At 47.2% G+C, this 19,070-nt stretch overlaps 1 protein-coding gene across 7 annotated transcripts in view; it reads left to right on the top strand.

The window, feature by feature from the left end:
• Znf217 (zinc finger protein 217) overlaps nucleotides 1-18,439 on the top strand; it is a 45,518-nt gene extending 27,079 nt beyond the window's left edge. For 6 of the 7 annotated variants that reach the window (XM_048441173.3, XM_048441179.3, XM_048441180.3 and 3 more), the window contains exons 2-6: nucleotides 6,091-7,786; nucleotides 10,499-10,615; nucleotides 11,212-12,726; nucleotides 14,582-14,713; nucleotides 16,441-18,439. In XM_048441173.3, the coding sequence (XP_048297130.3) occupies nucleotides 6,400-7,786; nucleotides 10,499-10,615; nucleotides 11,212-12,726; nucleotides 14,582-14,691 (3,129 nt within the window). In that variant the 5' untranslated portion in view covers nucleotides 6,091-6,399 and the 3' untranslated portion in view covers nucleotides 14,692-14,713; nucleotides 16,441-18,439. Of the gene's footprint in view, nucleotides 1-4,775; nucleotides 4,902-6,090; nucleotides 7,787-10,498; nucleotides 10,616-11,211; nucleotides 12,727-14,581; nucleotides 14,714-16,440 lie in introns of those variants that run through there. The other variant, XM_048441175.3, reaches the window with a different exon arrangement.
• The last annotated feature ends 631 nt before the right edge of the window (nucleotides 18,440-19,070 follow it).

Below are 19,070 nucleotides of genomic sequence, written 5' to 3' on the forward strand. Positions count from 1 at the left end.
TTAATTTGAGATGCAAACAGGTATCTATGAAGACGCTGGACACAGCTTTAGTGTTTATTCAGCTTTACGTAGGAAGGGGTCATTCTGTGAGGTCGAGGAAAACTGGATTTTAAGGGCATTGCCTAAGCTTGTGTTTATTTTTACCTGGTTAGTTAAATTGGATCTAATTTAGACCTTGTCCATTTAACCTTCTGAAAAAAAAATGGCATAGTGTTTAATTCCTGGTCCTACATAATGGTTATACTAGTTGTTGATGTTGTGTGTCTAAGGATGCGCCCTGCAGACACGAGTCAGTGCACTCTGGAGCTTATGAGCACAGCTTACAAGAGTTTGCTGCTGTAGTTGCTGAAACCCTTCTCTCTGTTCGATTGGCCCTGTCAGATCTCAAAGCAGATGGAAGGTTGCCCTGATAGGCAAGGTTACTGAGAGAAACCGAGGACACCGGTGTCTCTTCCTGCCTAATTGACAATTAGCAAAAAAGTTACTTCTCCCATAAGCTGCTTTGCACATTGATATGGAGTGTTTGAAAAACAGTTTACAGATCTCAGCACTGATAATATTGAAAGTAAAACTGGCTTCCTCAGCACACCTGAACTGTTTTGGGGGCGAATCAGACTGTATTCCTGCTGCCAGTCCTTGGACCTCCTGCTGCTGGGAGTGGAGTGCTCTCAGGGACTTTCAGGAAATGGGATTTTGTCCAGGGCTTATCACCTTGCCTTGCAGCAGTGTTTTGCCTTTGGATTATATTATGATGCTGATGTTGAATTTAAACTGAGCATTTACATTTAAATCTGTTTCTCTCTGAACTTTTTAATAAAGTGTTTTTCCCCCCCTCACCTGCTAGGAAAATTGACCTGACCAATGAAAGATCAAAAGTAAACAGGCTTAGGGGGTGTGGTCATGGTTCAGATGGTAAGATCCCTTGCCACCGTCTAATAGCCTGCATTTTGATTCTTGAGACATACATGTTGGAAAGAGAACTGGCTTCCACAAATTGTGTGCTCTTTGCTCTCCACATATGTGGTGTAAGGTACGCACCCCCCTCCCATATACAAATAATCGTTTTAGAAAAAGTGATAGGTTTTGTTTGTTACTGTAGACTGATGTAGAAGTTAGTCCTGTTAAGAAAAAAATGTAGTGGACTGGAGAAATGGCTCAGTAACTGGTTAAGAGCCCTTGTTGCTCTTGAAGAGGACTAGGCTTGGTTCCCAGCAGCCACATGGTGGCTTACAGCCATTCATAACTTCAGTTTCAGGGATCTGATGCCTTTTCTAAACTCTGGGCCCCCTATGTAGATGTTTCACACACATATACTCAGGCAGAACACACAATAAATCTATTTAAGCCCTAGATCCTGGGACTAGCTTTGTATACCAGGCAGGCCTTGAACTCACAGAGATTTACTTGCCTCTGCTCCCAAGTGCTGGGATTAAGGGCGTGTGCCGCCACCACCACCCGGCTCAATAAGTAAATCTTAGCAAACATCTCTCTCCCCACAAACTTTATACTAATGGATGTTTGGCCTGCCTGTACTTTTGAGTTCTATGTGTGCCTTTGCAGGCCAGAAGAGGCTGTTGTACCCCTGAAACTGGAGTTAGAGCTGTAAGCTGCCATGTGGGTGCTGGGAATTGAACCCATGTTCTCTGGAAGAGTAACCTGCCAGTTCTTTAACTACTGAGCCATATTTCCAGCCTGAATTTTGTAGTTTTAAAGATAAAAATAAACTGACCAGAGTGTAGTGCTGTGTGTTGAGTGTTTTAGAGGATCTGTTAGGATGCCTGGCTTGCATGACACGTGGAGGATGTGGCAGGTTGCTGCCTGGGAGAGGAGCAAAATGCCTTCCTCATCCTCAGGAATGAGGAACAGCGTGCTCTTGGGAAGCACACATAGATGTGTGCAGTGGTGTTCCATGTCTATACTATAGTGGTTGTCACGAGTGGCAGCTGCCCTGATTTGTTGTTTGAGCAGTTTGTCTTTTCACTGTCTTGTGTAGTTGGTAATTACAGTCAAGTACGGGGGGAGGGGGGGATTCCTGGTTGGTTTAGTCACACATCAGTGTTTAGTGATGTGTGATATCAGACACACTTGAGATAAAGCCATATGGTTCTTACTGAAAACTGAGACCAGGATGCTCTCAAAATTGGAGGACATGTTGAGTGAGGTGCCTGGGGGGTGGGACTGAAGGGTCAGTGCTGCCTTTACGGGAGTGAAGATTTATGTTTTTCCTTTTTTTTTTGGGCTGTGTATTTTTAACAAGCTTGGTATGGTTAGAATCCTTGCTTTCCTGACAAACAAACAGACCTAACATTGCAGATATGTCCCTTCTGTCAAGAAACGGTCCTTAAAGTACTAGAATTTATGTTGCCTTCTGCACTTCAGGAGGAAGGCTGGAGTCTTCTGGGAAAGTTGAGTTTGCTTGCACTCTTCAAGTAGAGGGATGACCATTTGTTAGGTAGCAATTACAGTAGAACGGTTGTTTTGATAGATTCAGATACTAAGTCTATTGCAGTTCTTTAAAGATAGTTCAGCAAATTGATTTTAACACTTTAAGTATTCTATCACTTTACAGTTCAGCAAGGCTTGTCAGTGGAGAAGAGTGAGCACCCACTACCACTGAAGGGGACGAACTCAAGTGGTGCACTCTTGTTTTTCAGTACTGGGAATGGAACCCCAGATCTACACATGGTGCGGCAGGCCAATTCTGTGCAGCTTGCCACACTCTGCCCAACTCGGCACAGCTGTTTGTGCTGGCCAGCTTTATAAGTGTGGGGGGAACGTCTGGCGCACACCTTTAATCTCTGTGTTTGAGGGGCAGAGGCAGTTTGAGTTCGAGGCTAAGTCAAATTTCCATGCTAGCAGGGGCTATGTAGAGAGACCCTTTCTCAGACAAAAACACCCAAAAAACAAAAAAATCTTGATGGGATAGTAAGATGATTCATTTGTTGACAGCACTTGTTGCTCTTCCATGGGACCCTTGTTCAGTTCCCAGCACCCATCCCAGATGACTTTCTACCACCTCCAGTTCCAAGGGATCTGTTCTTAAGTTGTGTTACAGTCTTGATTTCAGTCATGGTCATGGGGTGGTGGCCTTTTGACTCTCATGAGGAAACCCTGTGAACATTTGGGTTCATTTTAGCAACAGATCTGGTGGGCAGGGGCCATAGCCCGGCGAGTGGCTGCTGGTTTGGCCCTTGCTTCCTGAAGACATAAGTGTCTCTTGGCCCAGTGCCAGATCCCAGAGAGACAGCAGTGAACCAACCAGCAAACTCTGTCTCTAGGATTTTTATATTTGGTGAAGTTTTTTTTTTTAAATATTTATTTATTATGTATACAATATTCTGTCTGTGTGTATGTCTGAAGGCCAGAAGAGGGCACCAGACCTCATTGCAGATGGTTGTGAGCCACCATGTGGTTGCTGGGAATTGAACTCAGGACCTTTGGAAGAGCAGGCAATGCTCTTACCCTCTGAGCCATCTCTCCAGCCCCTATTTGGTGAAGTTTTAAAAATAATCTTTAAAATTATGGTAGAAAAATAATTTATTTTGTTTTACCTTTTTTAATGTTAATTTTTTGAATTTGTGTTTCCTCCTAGGATAGCTTTAGATTGAACTAAAGTCCTGAGAGTATGTCACTGCTGAGCCCTGGGGATGGTGGTGTGCAGTTGTGGGGCAGGCTTGCTTGAGTCTTCAGAGGCTGTAACTCAGGCTGTCTGAAGCTGCGTCAGTTGGCATAGTTGTAACCATCAGAATCTGCTCTGGAAACTTCTCAGGAAAAGGAAGTGCTTCCAGCTTTACCCTTCTCTTGTCTCTCTACCTCTGAGCGGATAAGGCCCCGTTTCTCTCTCTGGCCACCACTCTGTGCCCCTTGTCCTTTATTGGGCATGTCTCAGGTGCCCGTCTGGAGCCTTTAGCTGCAGCCTCTTCCTCTGGAGCCGAGGAGTTCATTCACATACGAAAATTGGAGCTATTTTTCCCTCCTGAAATAGCAAGAATACTTTATTCCAAACCTAGTGTCAAACACAAGGGGACAGTGCAGATTTGAACAGAATACACTGTCTAGGAAGCAGGCTGCATGAGTGAAGGTGGTCAGATCCTTCCTGGGACTGTAGTTACCCTCACCCCCAGGTGAGTGGTCATGATTTGAACCAAAGAATGGTAACCTTTCGGAAAGGGAGCTTGTAGAGAAGTGGGGTTCTTCTTCCAAAAGCTTAGGCTTCACAGATGAGCCCTCCCATATTGTGCCCCCAGTTCAAGCGGGTTTGCTTTTAGCTTTTTTGAGATAGGGTTTCATACTTTAGTCTAAGTTGGCCTGGAACTCACTTTTATTCGATGTAATTATTGCTTCTCTACCATTTTTTAAAATAAAGAGGAAAGGATGTCTAATAGCTAAGTGACTGTACTCAAACTGCAGTTAACCCTGTGGCTCTGAACAGAAGTGGGTCAGCAAGCTGAAATCCTGCATTTCCAGAGTATGTACCTAATTTTCCAGTGGACCTTGTGCCCGGGTTACGGGTGTCAGGTCAGTGAATGTGTGAAATCTGAACTCGGTCCCAGCTTAGATTGCTGCCAGCTCTTCGGTTGTGTAGCTCTATCCTCAGCCAGAGACAGGGCCTAGTGCTTGTCAGCCTTGCTGTAGTTTTAACCACAGGAAGTGCCAGGTTGAGTTAGCTTTGCCAGGACACCTTGGGCTAGAACTCAGGTCTCTGTTACGTCACAGGGTGGTAACTACTTCAGGTACTTACCCTCCATTGTGATTGTAATAAAGGCAGAAACAAAGAAGTTACAGCACCCGAAGGCTTGCCCTTCCGCACTCTGCTCCAGATCTCACAGCTGTGTAATGTGAAGCGGGAAAGAGCCAGCTTCACCCCACCAGTGGGGTGGGGCGCAGAAAGGAGGAGAATGGTACTGTGGCAGGTGTCTTTGTGCCCTTTGGTTTCTTTAGGTGGAATTAACCACCTTAGGAGGAGAGGAGGAAGAACTATGTAGAAACAGATCCTTGAAGGTCTCTGACTTTTTTAAGGGTTAGTTCTTGAAAGGTGAAAAACCAGCCTCTTCAGCAGACCCTGTAGAGTGCTAAGTGATATCCTCCCTGCCAACTGGCCAGTGCCCAACTGGAAGGTGGAGTACAAAGAGGGAGTGTTTTCTGATGGAGGAATGGGCCATGCGAAGCCAGGTCTGTGGAAGCCTGTTAGAAATGTGAACATTGCAAAGTAAGTGGCCTCTGTATCTGAGTTCATTACCCTACCTGGCCACATCCAGTGCCCAAACTTGTCCAAAACCCTGGGCCCAGGCGAATGCCCATTCTGAGGTTTGTCTGAATGGGGACCTCCTGTATTGTGTGCTGAGGGTTTGGATCTCTATGGGCTGAGATACTGAGACCTTGTGTCCTATGTGTAGGTGACCATTTTGAGTACTGTTTTTTTAGGGTATTATCTAAAGCAGTCTCATTTTGTCAGCTCGTTTTCATAACGTTTTTCCTTAGAGACAGGGTCTCCTTATGTAGCTCTGGCTGTTCTTGAACTTGCTATATATAGACTGGGCTGGTCTCAAACTCTTGAGATCCACCTTCCTCTTCCTCCTGGGCGCTGGGATTAAAGCCATGTGCCGCCACACTTGACTTTTGTAACTTCTGTGTCCTGTGTATAGGAGGCACATGTGTATCTTGCCGTAGTCTGAGACAGCAGGATTGTAGCAATTCTATCCTAAAACTTGACCTCTTATTTATTATATGTATTATATTTATTTTTGAGACTTCTTTTATGTTGACAAGGCTTACTTTGAACTCACTCTATAGTTCAGTCTGGCTGGCCTGTCGTAACCATTCCCTGTTTAAACTTGGATTTTATATTTCAGTGAGCAGAGCTTTGTCTTAAACTCTCCTTACTGTTGAAATTCTACTCAGTAAGTGTATCGGCTGGGAAGTATGCAAATTATTTAATTAACAAGCATGTTTAGCATAATAATGCATTATGGATTAGTTAAAGGTGATGCAGTTGAGTCTAGTCCCTTTTTGTGGAAAAGACCTTGTGACTCATCGTCCAAGCCCTCTCTTTCTGAGCCTTCCTCACCCTGTCTTGTTTTTTCCTTCCAGAGTTTGGAAGTTCCTTGCCTTCACATTGCTGGGATCAACGTCTTGCTCACCTGAGCCGCTCACCCAATGGAGACAGACAGAACTAGGGCCCTGTGCTGACTAACGTCTGAGTCACAGGACAGCCAGGAGACTTTGTTTGTGAAAGAACCATTTCCATCACTGTGTTTTTCCCAAACTCCGGAATACACACGCCCCTCTGAACTGTAGTACAAGCCCAGGGCTCCTGGAGGTTTGCGTGACTTCTCACAAGTGGCCTTATTCTAACTCAGAGATCCCCAGCATTCGGCTGACCCCGAACTGGCAGGCAGCATGCCTACTCAATCGCTCCTCGTGTACATGGACGGGCCGGAAGTCATTGGCAGCTCTCTAGGCACCCAAATGGAGGTTGATGATGCTGTGTCCATCAAAGGGCCAGCTGTAGTCCCCTTCCGAGCCACACAGGAGAGGAGCATGACCCCTGCTGAAGGGCACATGCCCCTGGACTGCATGTTCTGCAGCCAGGCCTTTTCCCATGCAGAAGACCTCAATCAACACGTGCTCCTGCAGCACCGGCCTACCCTCTGCGAGCCAGCCGTCCTGCGTGTGGAGGCCAAGTATCTAAGTCCTCTTGATAAGGGTCAGGTGCCGACAGAACCCCCAAAAGAGAAGAACTGCAAAGACAGTGAAGAACTGAGCTGCGACGTGTGTGGACAGACATTCCCAGGGGCCTTTGATGTCGAGAGCCATATGAAGAAACATAAAGACTCCTTCACATACGGGTGCAGCATGTGTGGGAGACGGTTTAAGGAGCCGTGGTTTCTGAAGAACCACATGCGGACACACAACGGCAAATCTGGCACCAGGAGCAAGTTGCAACAGGGCTTGGAGAGTCCTGTCACCATCAATGAAGTGGTTCAGGCACACGTAGCTGGGAACATCTCCACTCCCTACAAGATCTGCATGGTTTGTGGCTTCCTCTTCCCGAATAAGCAGAGCCTCATTGAGCACAGTAAGGTTCATGCCAAAGAGAGCACCTCCAATGCCAGTAGCACAGCCCCTGATGCCCAACAAGGGGGTCCCACATCCCCCAGAGAAGAGCTGCTGCAGTTTTTGAACTTGAGACCCAGATCCCACCCAGAGACTACAGTGAAGCCCATCACTTGTATACCTCAGCTTGACCCGTTCACCACCTACCAGGCATGGCAACTGGCCACCAAAGGAAAAGTGGCCATTGCTCAGGAAGAGGTGAAAGAGTCAGGCCAAGAAGGAAGCACGGACAATGACGATTCATGTTCAGAGAAAGAGGAACTTGGAGAAATTTGGATTGGGGGTAAGTCGGAAGGTTCTGTAAAGTCCAAAACAAATAGAAGCAGTTGTCCAGGTCTCTCACAAGACAGAGAGAAACCTAGACATGCCAACAGTGAAGTGCCTTCTGGGGATGGTGACCCCAAGTTGCCCAGCAGCAAGGAGAAGCCCACACACTGCTCCGAGTGCAGCAAAGCCTTCAGAACCTACCACCAGCTTGTCCTGCACTCCAGGGTGCACAAGAAGGACAGGAGGGCTGATGCCCCATCGCCTACCATGTCTGTGGATGGAAGACAGCCTGGGACTTGCTCCCCAGACCTCGCTAGCACGCTGGAAGACAGTGGGGCCGTGGACCGAGAAGGGGGCTCTGAGGATGGGTCTGAGGATGGACTTCCTGAAGGGCTCCATCTGGGTGAGTGTTCTGCTGCCTTGCAGGCAGTGCTGCCAGGGAGCGTGGGAGCCAGGCTGGAATGATCCTTCCGTCTAGTCAGCATCTCAGCCCTTCTTTCATGTCTCTGTTTCCTGGGTGGAAGTAAAGGCTGTCCAAATGGTTTTGTAGTCAGTGCACCAGCGGGTAGAGACTGGAATGCTGCTTGCCTCCTCCTGCACTGAAATGAATGAGTCTTAACAGTGACCTGGTGCAGGACATAGGCGTTCTGGGACTGAGACCAAGGACTTTGTCCCAGTTCCCGGCATTCCTGTTCTTTACTTGTAAGACCAGGACTATCTGTCAAGGCCCGTGTTCATGTGGGTTCAGATGGGTTTCTAGTGGTCCTAGAAGGAGCGGGGTGGGGGGACTTCCAAACCAGTCAGTCAGTAGTCCTGCTGTGGACTCAGCTGCTGCATTCTGGTCACCTTGGTGTTGGTGAGGCCAGTGTTTGTGAGTGAGCTTCCGAAATGGTCTCTAGGTGAAATCCATGCATGTCGGCCCATTTCAGGCCTGCTCCATGAATTTGGTGTGTTTTAATGGTGTTTATAGAAACAAGCTATTGTCCAGGTTCTCATGATTGTGTGTGAGCCTAGAGCCAAGGAGTCTATCCACCTGTGTCTCAGCCTGCTGCCCACCTACCTACACTTGAACCGTTGTCACTGAATGGGGCTCTGCTGCTTAAAGTAGTTCATACCCCCATGTGTGTGTGGGGGGGGGGGGAGCATGATCCACAGGTTAATAACACTTGAGATGTGTTTGTGGCACTCTGGTGTGTTGGCAGTCTATATGAGATCAGGTGAGTCAGACAGGCTAGATCTGTGCATTTGAACCAGTACCCTGTTTTTTTTCTGGCCACTGATAGGCTTGAGGATCTTTGCTTTCATGACAGATGTTTAGTCAATTGAGTCAGTGGAAACCTAGTGAGCATAGACCCATTCCTTAGTCCTTAGAAACCTACAGTACACATGGTGTCTGTGACATCATAAGAATGACCTCATAGATAGTTGCTGTAGCAACAGCACTGGAGATGCCCACCCTCGTGCTCACAGAGAAGGAAGTCTACCAGCCATTAGAGTTGGTGGGAGACTCCCTGGCCTGACTGCCACAAGTGGGAGTGCCAGGGTCTGGCTGTGGTTCCTGTGACCCATTCATTGCACATTCATTGCCCAACCTTTCCTTATGATTTCCCTGTTTGCAAAATCGGCTTATCCACCTCTGGCACTCCTTCCTTCCTAGGATGAGTCCAACATTAGTTGTAAACGCTTGCAACCCTGTACAGAACAGCAGCGTCCCTGTCAAGCTCCAGGCTAGAAAGCAGGCCCAGATGCCTGTGTGTTAGAGGTGTTTCCTACCTAGTCTTTTGCATGTGCTGGAACAAAGCCTACATGTAGCCTGACAGCTGTAAATGCAGTGGGACTGTGAGGGTACCAGTTACTGTGCTGCTGTTCAGTCTGCTTTAGGTTATTTCAAGAGGTTCCAAAAGAGGCTGAATTTTCAAAGCCTCTGGTACCATGTTAGGCCAGGGATTGTGTTTCATGGGTCCCCTTCCCTAGTAGGGATCCGGTGTAATGGAGATGGCATAGGCCCGTTCATTACACCTGCTCTTGCCCAGCTGTATGGATCAACTGCCTTTGCAAATTAGTAAGAAGGCAGCATGTGGCAGAGCAGGGAAGAGGCCTGTAATTGGAAATCAGTTTCTAAGGCAGAATGACTAGTTTAAATATGCCTTTTTAACCCAGGTGGGACTGCTACACCTGTGAGCTACCACTGCCGGTATCATGGCCCGATGGCTAGACTCAAGATGGCTGTGGTGGGGCCTTTATACCTACTGCTAGAACTGGCAGAGAAGGCCATTGGTGGGTCATTTATGCCTACCTGCTATAAATGGCAGAAACTCACTAGGGGAGTCTTAACAGTTGCAAATCACTTCAGGTTAGGGGACTGGTGATTAGAGAAAAGCCTCAGCCCGGTTTTGGCCGGCCCATTTCCAGAGAGTCCTTCACATTAGGCAGTTCAGCCTTGCCTTTGGAATTGACTCTGAGCCAGGTCTCTTCTGCTCCTGAGATTGCTTGGAAACATAAACTCCACTTTCCCAAACTTGGCTAAATTTTGACTTTCCTAGGTGGTTGCCCAAAACCAAGCCAGGGGTTGCTGTTGAAGTTATTTTGTGCTTGCTGCCCTCTAGTGGTAATTTCCTTAATCTCAAACTGTATTCTGCTGGTGGATGGGAAGTTTTATATTGCCTCTAAATAAAATGGTTGTTTCTGAGTAAGGGGGTTTCTCTGGCTAGTAGGTACATCCACCCACCTTCAAGCATGAACCAGGTTTCATCTATTAAGTGGTCATTTTGGAACACAAAGAGCAAAGTGTGGTGCTGGGCGTGGTGGCACACACCCTTAATCCCAGCAGTAGGGAGGCAGGCAGGTGGGTTTCTGAGTCTCAACCTAGTCAGGGCTGAATAGTGAAACCTTGTCTCCAAAACAAAACAAAACAAAAGCACACAGCATAAAACATGAAACATTGTCTTATGGCATTTGGTATGTTATTTTAGCCTTTGAAACTTCTACTCAGAACTAAAATAAAAAATTATTTCATGGTTTCCCCAAATGCTTTGTGTCAGGAACACTGAAGTCCGCACGCCTGAATCATGTGCTTTCGCCTGACTTACCCAAATATTTTTGTTTCTACTTTAAGATAAAAATGATGATGGAGGAAAAGCAAAGCCCGCCCCGTCCTCGAGAGAGTGTAGTTACTGTGGCAAGTTTTTCCGTTCAAACTATTACCTCAATATTCATCTCAGAACGCATACAGGTAAAGGACTTGTTTCTTAAAGCATGTGTTAGCTAAAATGATTATGTGCTGTTGTGTGGTTCAGATGGCTTAAGTGTGTGCTGTTTGCCACTGTTGCCGTGTCCTTTAACATGGCAGCTAACTTGACAGTGGCTCCTGTTCTGATGGTTTATGACTGCCATATTCTGACTCTCATCTTAAGGCAAACATGCAATAGTTTTAATGTCACATTCTTTCTTAAATTGCTTTATGATTTTGGAATGAAGCAAGGGTGTATTTGTTGCTATTTGTACGTAGTGTATGTAGGGGCAGCGATAGTGTGGGCTAGGAAGTTGTTAGCCTGCCTCGAGGCTTGGGAGCACTGGTTAATTCTTAGTGCTCCCATTTCTGAGGCTGAAAAAGTGCACAGACTCTGCCACTAGGCAGCAGCGAAGGTCAGGTCATTTAAAGCGTGCAGTGAGTTTTTTTCGGGGAAAGACAGGTTTAAGTAAGTGTGCAGCACACTGGGGTGCTGAGGTGTCTTACATATGAAGATTGGCAGATAGCTTGTCTAGCTTGCAGAGCTGTTTTTTGTGCCTTTCCAAAACATCATGATACAGTGGAATATCTCGTTATAGGTGAGAAGCCGTACAAATGTGAGTTCTGTGAGTATGCCGCAGCCCAGAAGACATCTCTGAGGTACCACCTGGAGAGACATCACAAGGACAGGCAGCTGGCGGATGCTACAGCCGAGGCTAAGAGTGAAGGCCGGAGCCAGGAGACGCAGGAAGCATTACTAACCGCTGACAGTGCACAGACCAAAAATTTGAAACGATTTCTTGATGGTGCCAAAGATGTTAAGGGCAGCCCGCCTGCCAAGCAGCTTAAGGAGACGCCTTCTGTCTTCCAGAGTGTTCTGGGCGGCGCTGTCCTCTCACCAGCACATAAGGATACTCAGGATTTCCATAAAAATGCAGCTGACGAAGGCGAGAAAGTGCGAAAGAGTCCTGCCCCTGCTTATCTGGATGTGAAAAGGAGAGCAGCTGGCGAACCTCAGGCCAGTGGCCCTGCCTGTAAACTCGAAGCGGGTGGGCCCCTGGCCTGGGAAGCTAGCCACAGGAAGAAGGTGGAGTGGGAGGCCGACTGCAGGTACAAGCCCGGCGCTGACTGCCAGGACAGGCCTTTGAATCTGTCCCTTGGGGCACTCCACCCCTCTCCTGCTATCTCTGTGAGCAAGTGTGTCATTCCCAGCATCGCCTGCCCCTTTTGTACCTTTAAGACTTTTTATCCGGAAGTTCTGTTGATGCACCAGAGACTGGAGCACAGGTACTACCCTGACACTCACAAGAACTGCAGTAGCAAGTCAGTGCTGAGGAGCCGGCGGACAGGCTGTCCTCCTGCCTTGCTGGGCAAAGATGTGCCTCCCTTATCCGGCCTGCACAAGCCCAAGGTCAAGCCTGCCTTCTCATCACAGGCCAAGTCCCTGCACCCAGAGAAGGTCCGGCAAGGCACTTCGGGACCAAGCAAAGCTCCCCAGACATCAGGGCCAGACAACAGCACTTTAACCCCAAGTAACCTGAAGTCACACAGGTCACAGCCTACTGGGGGCCTCGGGGCCACCAGGCAGCAGCAGTCAGAGCTGTTTCCCAAAGGTGGCATCTCTGCTGCTATGGATAAGGTGAGAAGACCTGAGCCGAAGCTCAAGGCCCTGCCAGCTGCCACATCTCAGTCCCCACTCGGCAGTAGTAATGGCAACGGTTCCATAGAGTATCCCATGAAGGTTGATAGCTCATGGGTACCTCAAGGGAGAGACTACTACTGCCATCGGAATGCAGGCAGCGCCACGGCAGAGTTCAGTGAGCCACTCCCCAAAAGACTGAAATCCAGCGTGCTGACCCTGGATACAGAACATCCTGGGCCCAACGGGAGAAGGGGCTTTGAGCTGCGCAAGTACCCTGTGGTCAAGAACATCACCTCGCTGTTACCAGAGCCTGTGTACCCATCATCTGTCCTGTCCCCCAAAGCCTGTTTCCTGAGCTCTGGGGAGGTGGAGTCGCCCAGTGTGTTGACCATGCAGAAGCCCTACAGTGCCTCTGGACCTCTGTATACCTGTGGGCCTGTGGGGCACACAGGCACCAGCCCAGCCCTTGAAGGTATTACCACAGGCACTGGGTTGTCGCTGAGTTTAGGCACACATCGCATAGGATCCTTAGGGGCTCAGGTGCAAGCAAGCATTCCTCCATACCCACCTAGCATGCAGCAGTGAACTATGGGCCTTCAGAGCTTAACTTTGCAGGAGTGTCTTGAGTTTCTCTTAAGGAAATGGTGTAGAATAAAGCAATAAAAACAAGCTAAAAGTCGTTCCTTTCCTTGCTGTTGAAGTCTAGGTACTAGCTTGCCGAGCTTGGTGGTGCATGTCTGTCATCCCAGCATTGGGTGACCAAGGCATTTGATTTAAATATAGACCGTTCCCAAGAAAAAACTAAACATGACTGCCCCTGCGAGAGACCCTGCTTAGGTCTTTTGTCACAACCCTCTTCTCTTTTCCACAAGTCATGGCCAACACTGCACCCACTATGGTGGGGTTTGGGGTTCTGTGGTGGTCTAGAAACCTTCACCAGTACACTTGCTGTCTGCTGTAGGGTCTGTTCCTGATGAGGGTGTCTTGAATGTAGTGGTCATCTATTTTTACAATATTTATTTGTTAATTATGTATACAATATTCTGTCTGTGTGTATGCCTGCAGGCCAGTAGAGGGCACTAGACCCCATTACAGATGGTTGTGAGCCACCATGTGGTTGCTGGGAATTGAACTCAGGACCTTTGCAAGAGCAGGCAATGCTCTTAACCTCTGAGCCATCTCTCTAGCCCCTGTAGTGGTCATCTTGTATATGCCCATGGGGAATTGCTTTCTTGGCTGTGTTTTATGGAGCTTTCTGGTGCTTTCCAGTGCTTGGAGGAAGGTAGACCACCCGTCTTTATTGCAGACCTGTCTAAATCATGGTGGTGTGGGTTTGTGCTACTCCAAAGAGACAGCCACAGTCAAACCTTTTAGGATTCGGAGTGGTATCAAGGGCAGAGTGTAAAGCCCTGAGAACTGCTCTCAGTGCAGTGCGTTCCGGACACTTGCTGCTGCAGACACGAGTGTTTCATTGATGTCAGTGGATTGTACCAACGCTGTGCTGCTGAAGTGGTAATGTGTGGCTTTTGTTAGGTGTAGGCTATCTGACCCAGAGCCTTTGGTGCTTTTGGCAAACACTACCAACTGACCTACATCCCTACCCCTGAAGAGGTAGTTTTTCTACATGTGGATTTAGGTGTCTAGTATTTCATGGTCTTTCAACAGAAGTGCTTGACCACTTTCCTGTTTTGCAGAGTTTTGCTTTATGATATGAGTATACTTCAGTGCCTGGTTTTTGCTAGCGTGTGTGTGATGTGTGTAAACACTTGGGTTGGTTCTCTTCCTCTACATTCAGGTCTCCAGTCTTCTGTGGCAAGTGACTTAACTGAAGCATCTTGTTGGTGCCCAGTTTAAGTATGTGTGCTTGATTGCTTGCCTGTCTCTGTCAATCAGTCTGTCACCTACCTACCTACCTACCTACTTTTCGAGACAGGTTCTCGCTATGCAGCCCTAGCTGTCTTGGAACTTACTGTGTAGACCAGGCTAGCCTCAGTCTTCTAGACAGCCCGCTTGCTCTACCTCTAAGTGCTAGGACTAAGGGTGAATGCCACCAGGCCTGGCATTTTTTTTTTTTTTTTTTTTAAGAGAATGTCTGCTTTTGTAGCCCTGACTGGCCTTGAACTCACATTGTAAGCTAGGCTGTCTGCCTGTCTCTGTCTCTGCATCAGCCTCTGGGATTAAAGGTGTGCACCACCGTTGCCCCTTCTTAGTCTCTGGTGTTATTGTAGAAACATGACTGTGGAGACCCGCTTCATAGACAGACCTGCACCTCCTGTCGTGTTGCTGGTGCTGGCCTCTGAGTGACCTCATCCTTTCTCTTCCATTAGGAAAGAGGCCCGTGTCTTATCAGCACCTGTCCAATAGCATGCTTCAGAAGAGAGGCTACGAGAACTGTATTGGAAATACACATTATCGACCAAATGACAAAAAAACTTGATTTCCTATTTTTTGGGAAAAAGGTGAGTGTTAACTACTTAAGTACTTTGTAGTGGTTAAGTACTTTGTAGTGGTTAATTTTCTTCTTAAAGTTAATGATTATTATTTTTAAATGATGTATGTAGATTGTGTGCTGAGGGGGGTACGTGTAGAGCGTCTTTGTTTTCTTCTCCCATACATGAGATACTCAGATCAGCAGGCTTGGTACCCAGTGCCTGCACCAGATGGCCATCTAAGTGGCTCCAGTTATGTTTTTACAGTACTCGGGGACCGAGGGTGTCTGGCCATAGTTAAATAGTCACGGTAGCCCATGAAGTAGTTGAATCTTTCCATGTAGTGAGTATCTGATGAATTGTACTGTAACCCTCACTGCAGCCAGGCGATTAGGTTAGGTTAGGGCTCTGTGGGCCACACCCCAACTGCTGCTGCTCAGAAAGGAGGCTGAATTGGGATGCCGCACACACAGTCCGTGGCTGCCCTCCTTCTACCCAGTGACCAAGGGTTACAATAGGTCTGCTGGAAATAGACGGGTCTTGGACCTGAGGCTGGGAGGCACATACTCCAAGCCAGTGTGAGAAGACAGGCTTCCCGGAGTCCCGCCTCTGCCTCGCATTGTGTTGGGTCTACACAGAGCTGAAACTGCACCTACTTTCTTGGTTCAGAACTGATTCAGAGTATTCTGAAGTCCTTATCTGTTCCAGGAAAGGAACTGGGGACAGGGGCAAGCAGTGGTGTGTTTGGGTTCAACAAGTCAGCCTTGTATGAGTGGCAACTTCCTGAGCTCAGGGAGGCCTTGTCAGCCAGCACTGCATTGCTGTCCGTTCAGATGTCACAGCCTAGGCAGCTGCCATGTCAAGATACCTCCTTAGGCTTAAGCCTGATTGAGCACTGCAGTTAAATGGCTAGGCTTCTGGACAGAGGCAGCTGTCTCTGGTGAATTCCATGAGACCATCCTGTGTGCACGTGGATGGAGCCAGCCGGGATGCGGAGATGAGAAGATGCTCCAGCGTCGGGAATAGGGGCTTTTGCTCAGCACCAGGTTGATTTTCCTTTTTGCAAGTAGGGAGCAGGGTCTTGCTGTAAAGTCTAGGCTGACTTTGAACTTAGTGATCCTGCTTCAGTTTCCTCAGTCCTGATATTACAGAAGTTCTCCATTACACCTGGGTGACCCTTCTGAGTTTGTGGCAGATGAGTGCTGGGTGCTGGTTTTTTGTGTGATTATCTCATCCTCCTGTGTAGTCTCTAGCTGTGAGGGTTGTGAAGTTGGGGTGTAAGAGGAATCCTTTGCATTTATTTCTAGGTTCCCTTAATTGATTCATGTGTGCTTTAAAATATTACTTATTTTTTCATTATTTTTATTTGCATTGGTGCTTTGCCTGCATGTTGTCTGTGTGAGGGTTTCAGATCTTAGAGCTATGGACAGGTGTGGGTACTGGGAATTTAACCCAGGTTCTCTGGAAGAGCAGTCAGTGTGTTCTTAGCTGCTGAGCCATCTCCAGCCCTGAAGTACGATGCTTATGTGTGTATCTGTGAGTGAGTGCCCTGTGAGTGCAAATGCTCTTGACTTCTAAAAGAGGGTGTTTGATCCTTTGGAGCTGGAACTTCTAGGCAGTTGTGAGCTGCCTGACGTGGGTTTTCATTTGGAAGAGCCAGTGCTGGTGACTGTAGAGCCATTTCTCCAGCTCATTCCGTACGATTGATCCTTCAACAATGTGCTTTTTCTTAATCCCTTTCAACCCTTTCCCCGTAGGTCTCGCTGGATGCAGTACATACTTTCCACGGAATCACACGTTGATCCATGTTGTGAGAGCTACTGAACAAGCCGTGACTGTGCTGGGCAGAGACTCTCGAGCAGAGAAGGAACACTACATTCTCTAAAGTTCTGTTAACTTTTGTACCAAATAGCAATAAAAACTAGTGGGAGCAGTTGGGCTGTACACAAATGGGGGCTGAAAATATATTTTGTCCCTAAATATTTTTTTACAGAATTGACCAAATAAGTTTTTGCATACTTGAGCGCTGCTGAAATGAAATCATTTGGGGGTGGGGTGGGGTGGGAACCGTTGGAATGCTCGCACCTCAGGTAACTGTACATACCTATGTTGTAAACTTGCTTTAAGTACTGTGTGTTTCCTTCCTTGTGGAGCTCAATGATTTGAGCAGTTTCTGCTTCTTTCTGCTTTTTCATTTAAACATGTTTTAAAGCAAATTTGCTTGCCCTGTATGATGCTGAGTCCTCCACAATCTATTGTTTGTCTTAACAAACTTGCTGATGGAAGTGTTGACACTCTGGAGATGCGCTGTGCGTCCGAGGTCAGCAGGACTGAACCTTGCGCCTTTAGTCAGCTGCTGTCAACTATTCAGCGAGGAAGATACCGTTGTCTTCGTGTTGTGTACAGGTTCTGGAACCCCAGCATCCTGCCTGGGGGTGGCCTGTGGTGCTTCTGAGCGAATGTGCCTACAGAGAAACTACAGCTCTGTAGAGTGGCCGACGTTGAGTGGACGAGCCAAGCTCCATGGGGAGCTACCTTGGTTCTTCATTTCTGCTGTAAGATTCAGTTTCTTGGAGAGTTGTCTTGAGTTAAGTCTAAATAAATATGCCAAATTTCCTGTGTGAATTGCATGCCGAGAAACAATTTTAAAGGGAGTGAGAGGTTTGGGGAAATTTTTTAGTTTGTCTGGAGTCTGGTGTGAAGTGGGAACTCACCTGGAGTCTGGGTGAGAGCTGCCGGCTGAGCCTCCTGGGAGGCAGGGCGAGAAGAGCTGCCCCAGTAACCAACCCTTGTCTCCATGTTCTTTTGTTTTACAGCCAGGGTGATTTCCTCAGTGCACAGGCAGCTTGGGATTGAGGGGCGACAGCCATCAGCTGGCTCACTCGGCATTTTAAACTTGAGTTCCTTTGATGCCTTGAGTTTAGTCAACAATTCTTGGGTTTAGCAAACCCAAAATATTTTATTAAGAAACTGTTTGAAAAGTAAATTTGCACTGCTTGTTTTTCTTGCCCCACCCCTTGTTAGGACAGAAGGGCGAAGAGCACCAAGAACCCTACGTCTCCCCACTTTGACAGTGAAACATGGGGGTCCTGTGCTGGGGATACCCTGGTTGAGATGTCTGCTCTGGCAGAGTGCTTTTTGTATCAGGAACATGTACACTAGGCCCTGTTCCCGTCCACAAGCTGAGCCATATGTACATAATCTAGACTGTTTTCCTAGGTTCTGCACTTTGATAGCCTATTTTTGAGGATTAACACATTTGCAAGATGATTGACTCAATCTTTGCCTAAATCCAGCGAGTGTGCAGGAAGCTCGCAGAGACGGTAAATGTGAATCTTGGGGGGTGGGGGCAAAATTAAGCCTGTATTAAAAAAAAAAAATCACCAAATCTATTAGAAAGCACGTCACCGTGTTTAAGGCTGAAATTCTGGGGGCTTTCAGATTTTTCTAGTTACATTTTCTGAATGCATAAAAATTCCAGGTTTTTGTTTGTGTTTGAGCAGCCCTTTGTACTTCACAGTGTGTTCTTGCCGTCAGTATTAACTGGGATACTACTGGCTTCCTGTCTTCCTGAGAGACAACATGTGATAGAGGTACAGTTCGTTGGATTTTTGTTAATGTATTTATTTCATTCCGGTTTGATTTTAATTGTTGATACTTAAGTTGTCAGACCGTAGACATGCTTTATTTATGATATATTTCAGCTCAAAGTTATGTTATTATATGTGGATGTAAATATAGATTTGGTGTTTTACAGTTCTGGTGTTCTGGTTTTTATTGTGTTCTTGGTTCTTGCTCTCTCTCTGTGTGTGTGTGTGTGTGTAAACTTTTAAGAGTTTTTTTCCTTCCCCGTGAGCCCTAAAAGGAGAAAATGACCTGAACTCATCATTAGCTTAGCTGCAGATGCCCTTACCCACTGACCACCTTGCTGATCTCAGTCTCTGGTTCCTGTTTAAAATCTAACTTTTGCTTGTTTTGCTGGGTGGTGGTGGTGCACTCCTTTAATCCCAGCACTTAGGAGGCAGAAGGCAGACCGATCTCTGAGTTCAATGCCAGCCTGGTCTACAGAGTGAGTTGTAGGGCAAGCTCCATAGCTACTGGGAAACCCTGTCTTGAAAAATAAACTTTTGCTTGTTTTATTGACTTAAAAAAAAATCAACTTTTGTATGTGCCCATGGACCTCAGAAGAGGGTGCTGCCCCCTCCGGAACTGGGATTCGTGGTCATGAAGCCTCCACGTAGGTGCTGAGTACTGAACCTGTCCTGCCAGAGCAGCCTGTGCTCTTAACGCCTGGACCAACTCTTCACTTTTTTTTTTGTTTGTTTTTTTGAGTGCCATGGGGGCCAAGGGCACTGGGTCCTTAGAGACACAGCTGGGATCTGCCCGA

This window comes from Myodes glareolus, chromosome 10 (genome assembly GCF_982192425.1).
Source record: "Myodes glareolus chromosome 10, mMyoGla1.1, whole genome shotgun sequence".
NCBI classification, from domain to species: Eukaryota; Metazoa; Chordata; class Mammalia; order Rodentia; family Cricetidae; genus Myodes; species Myodes glareolus.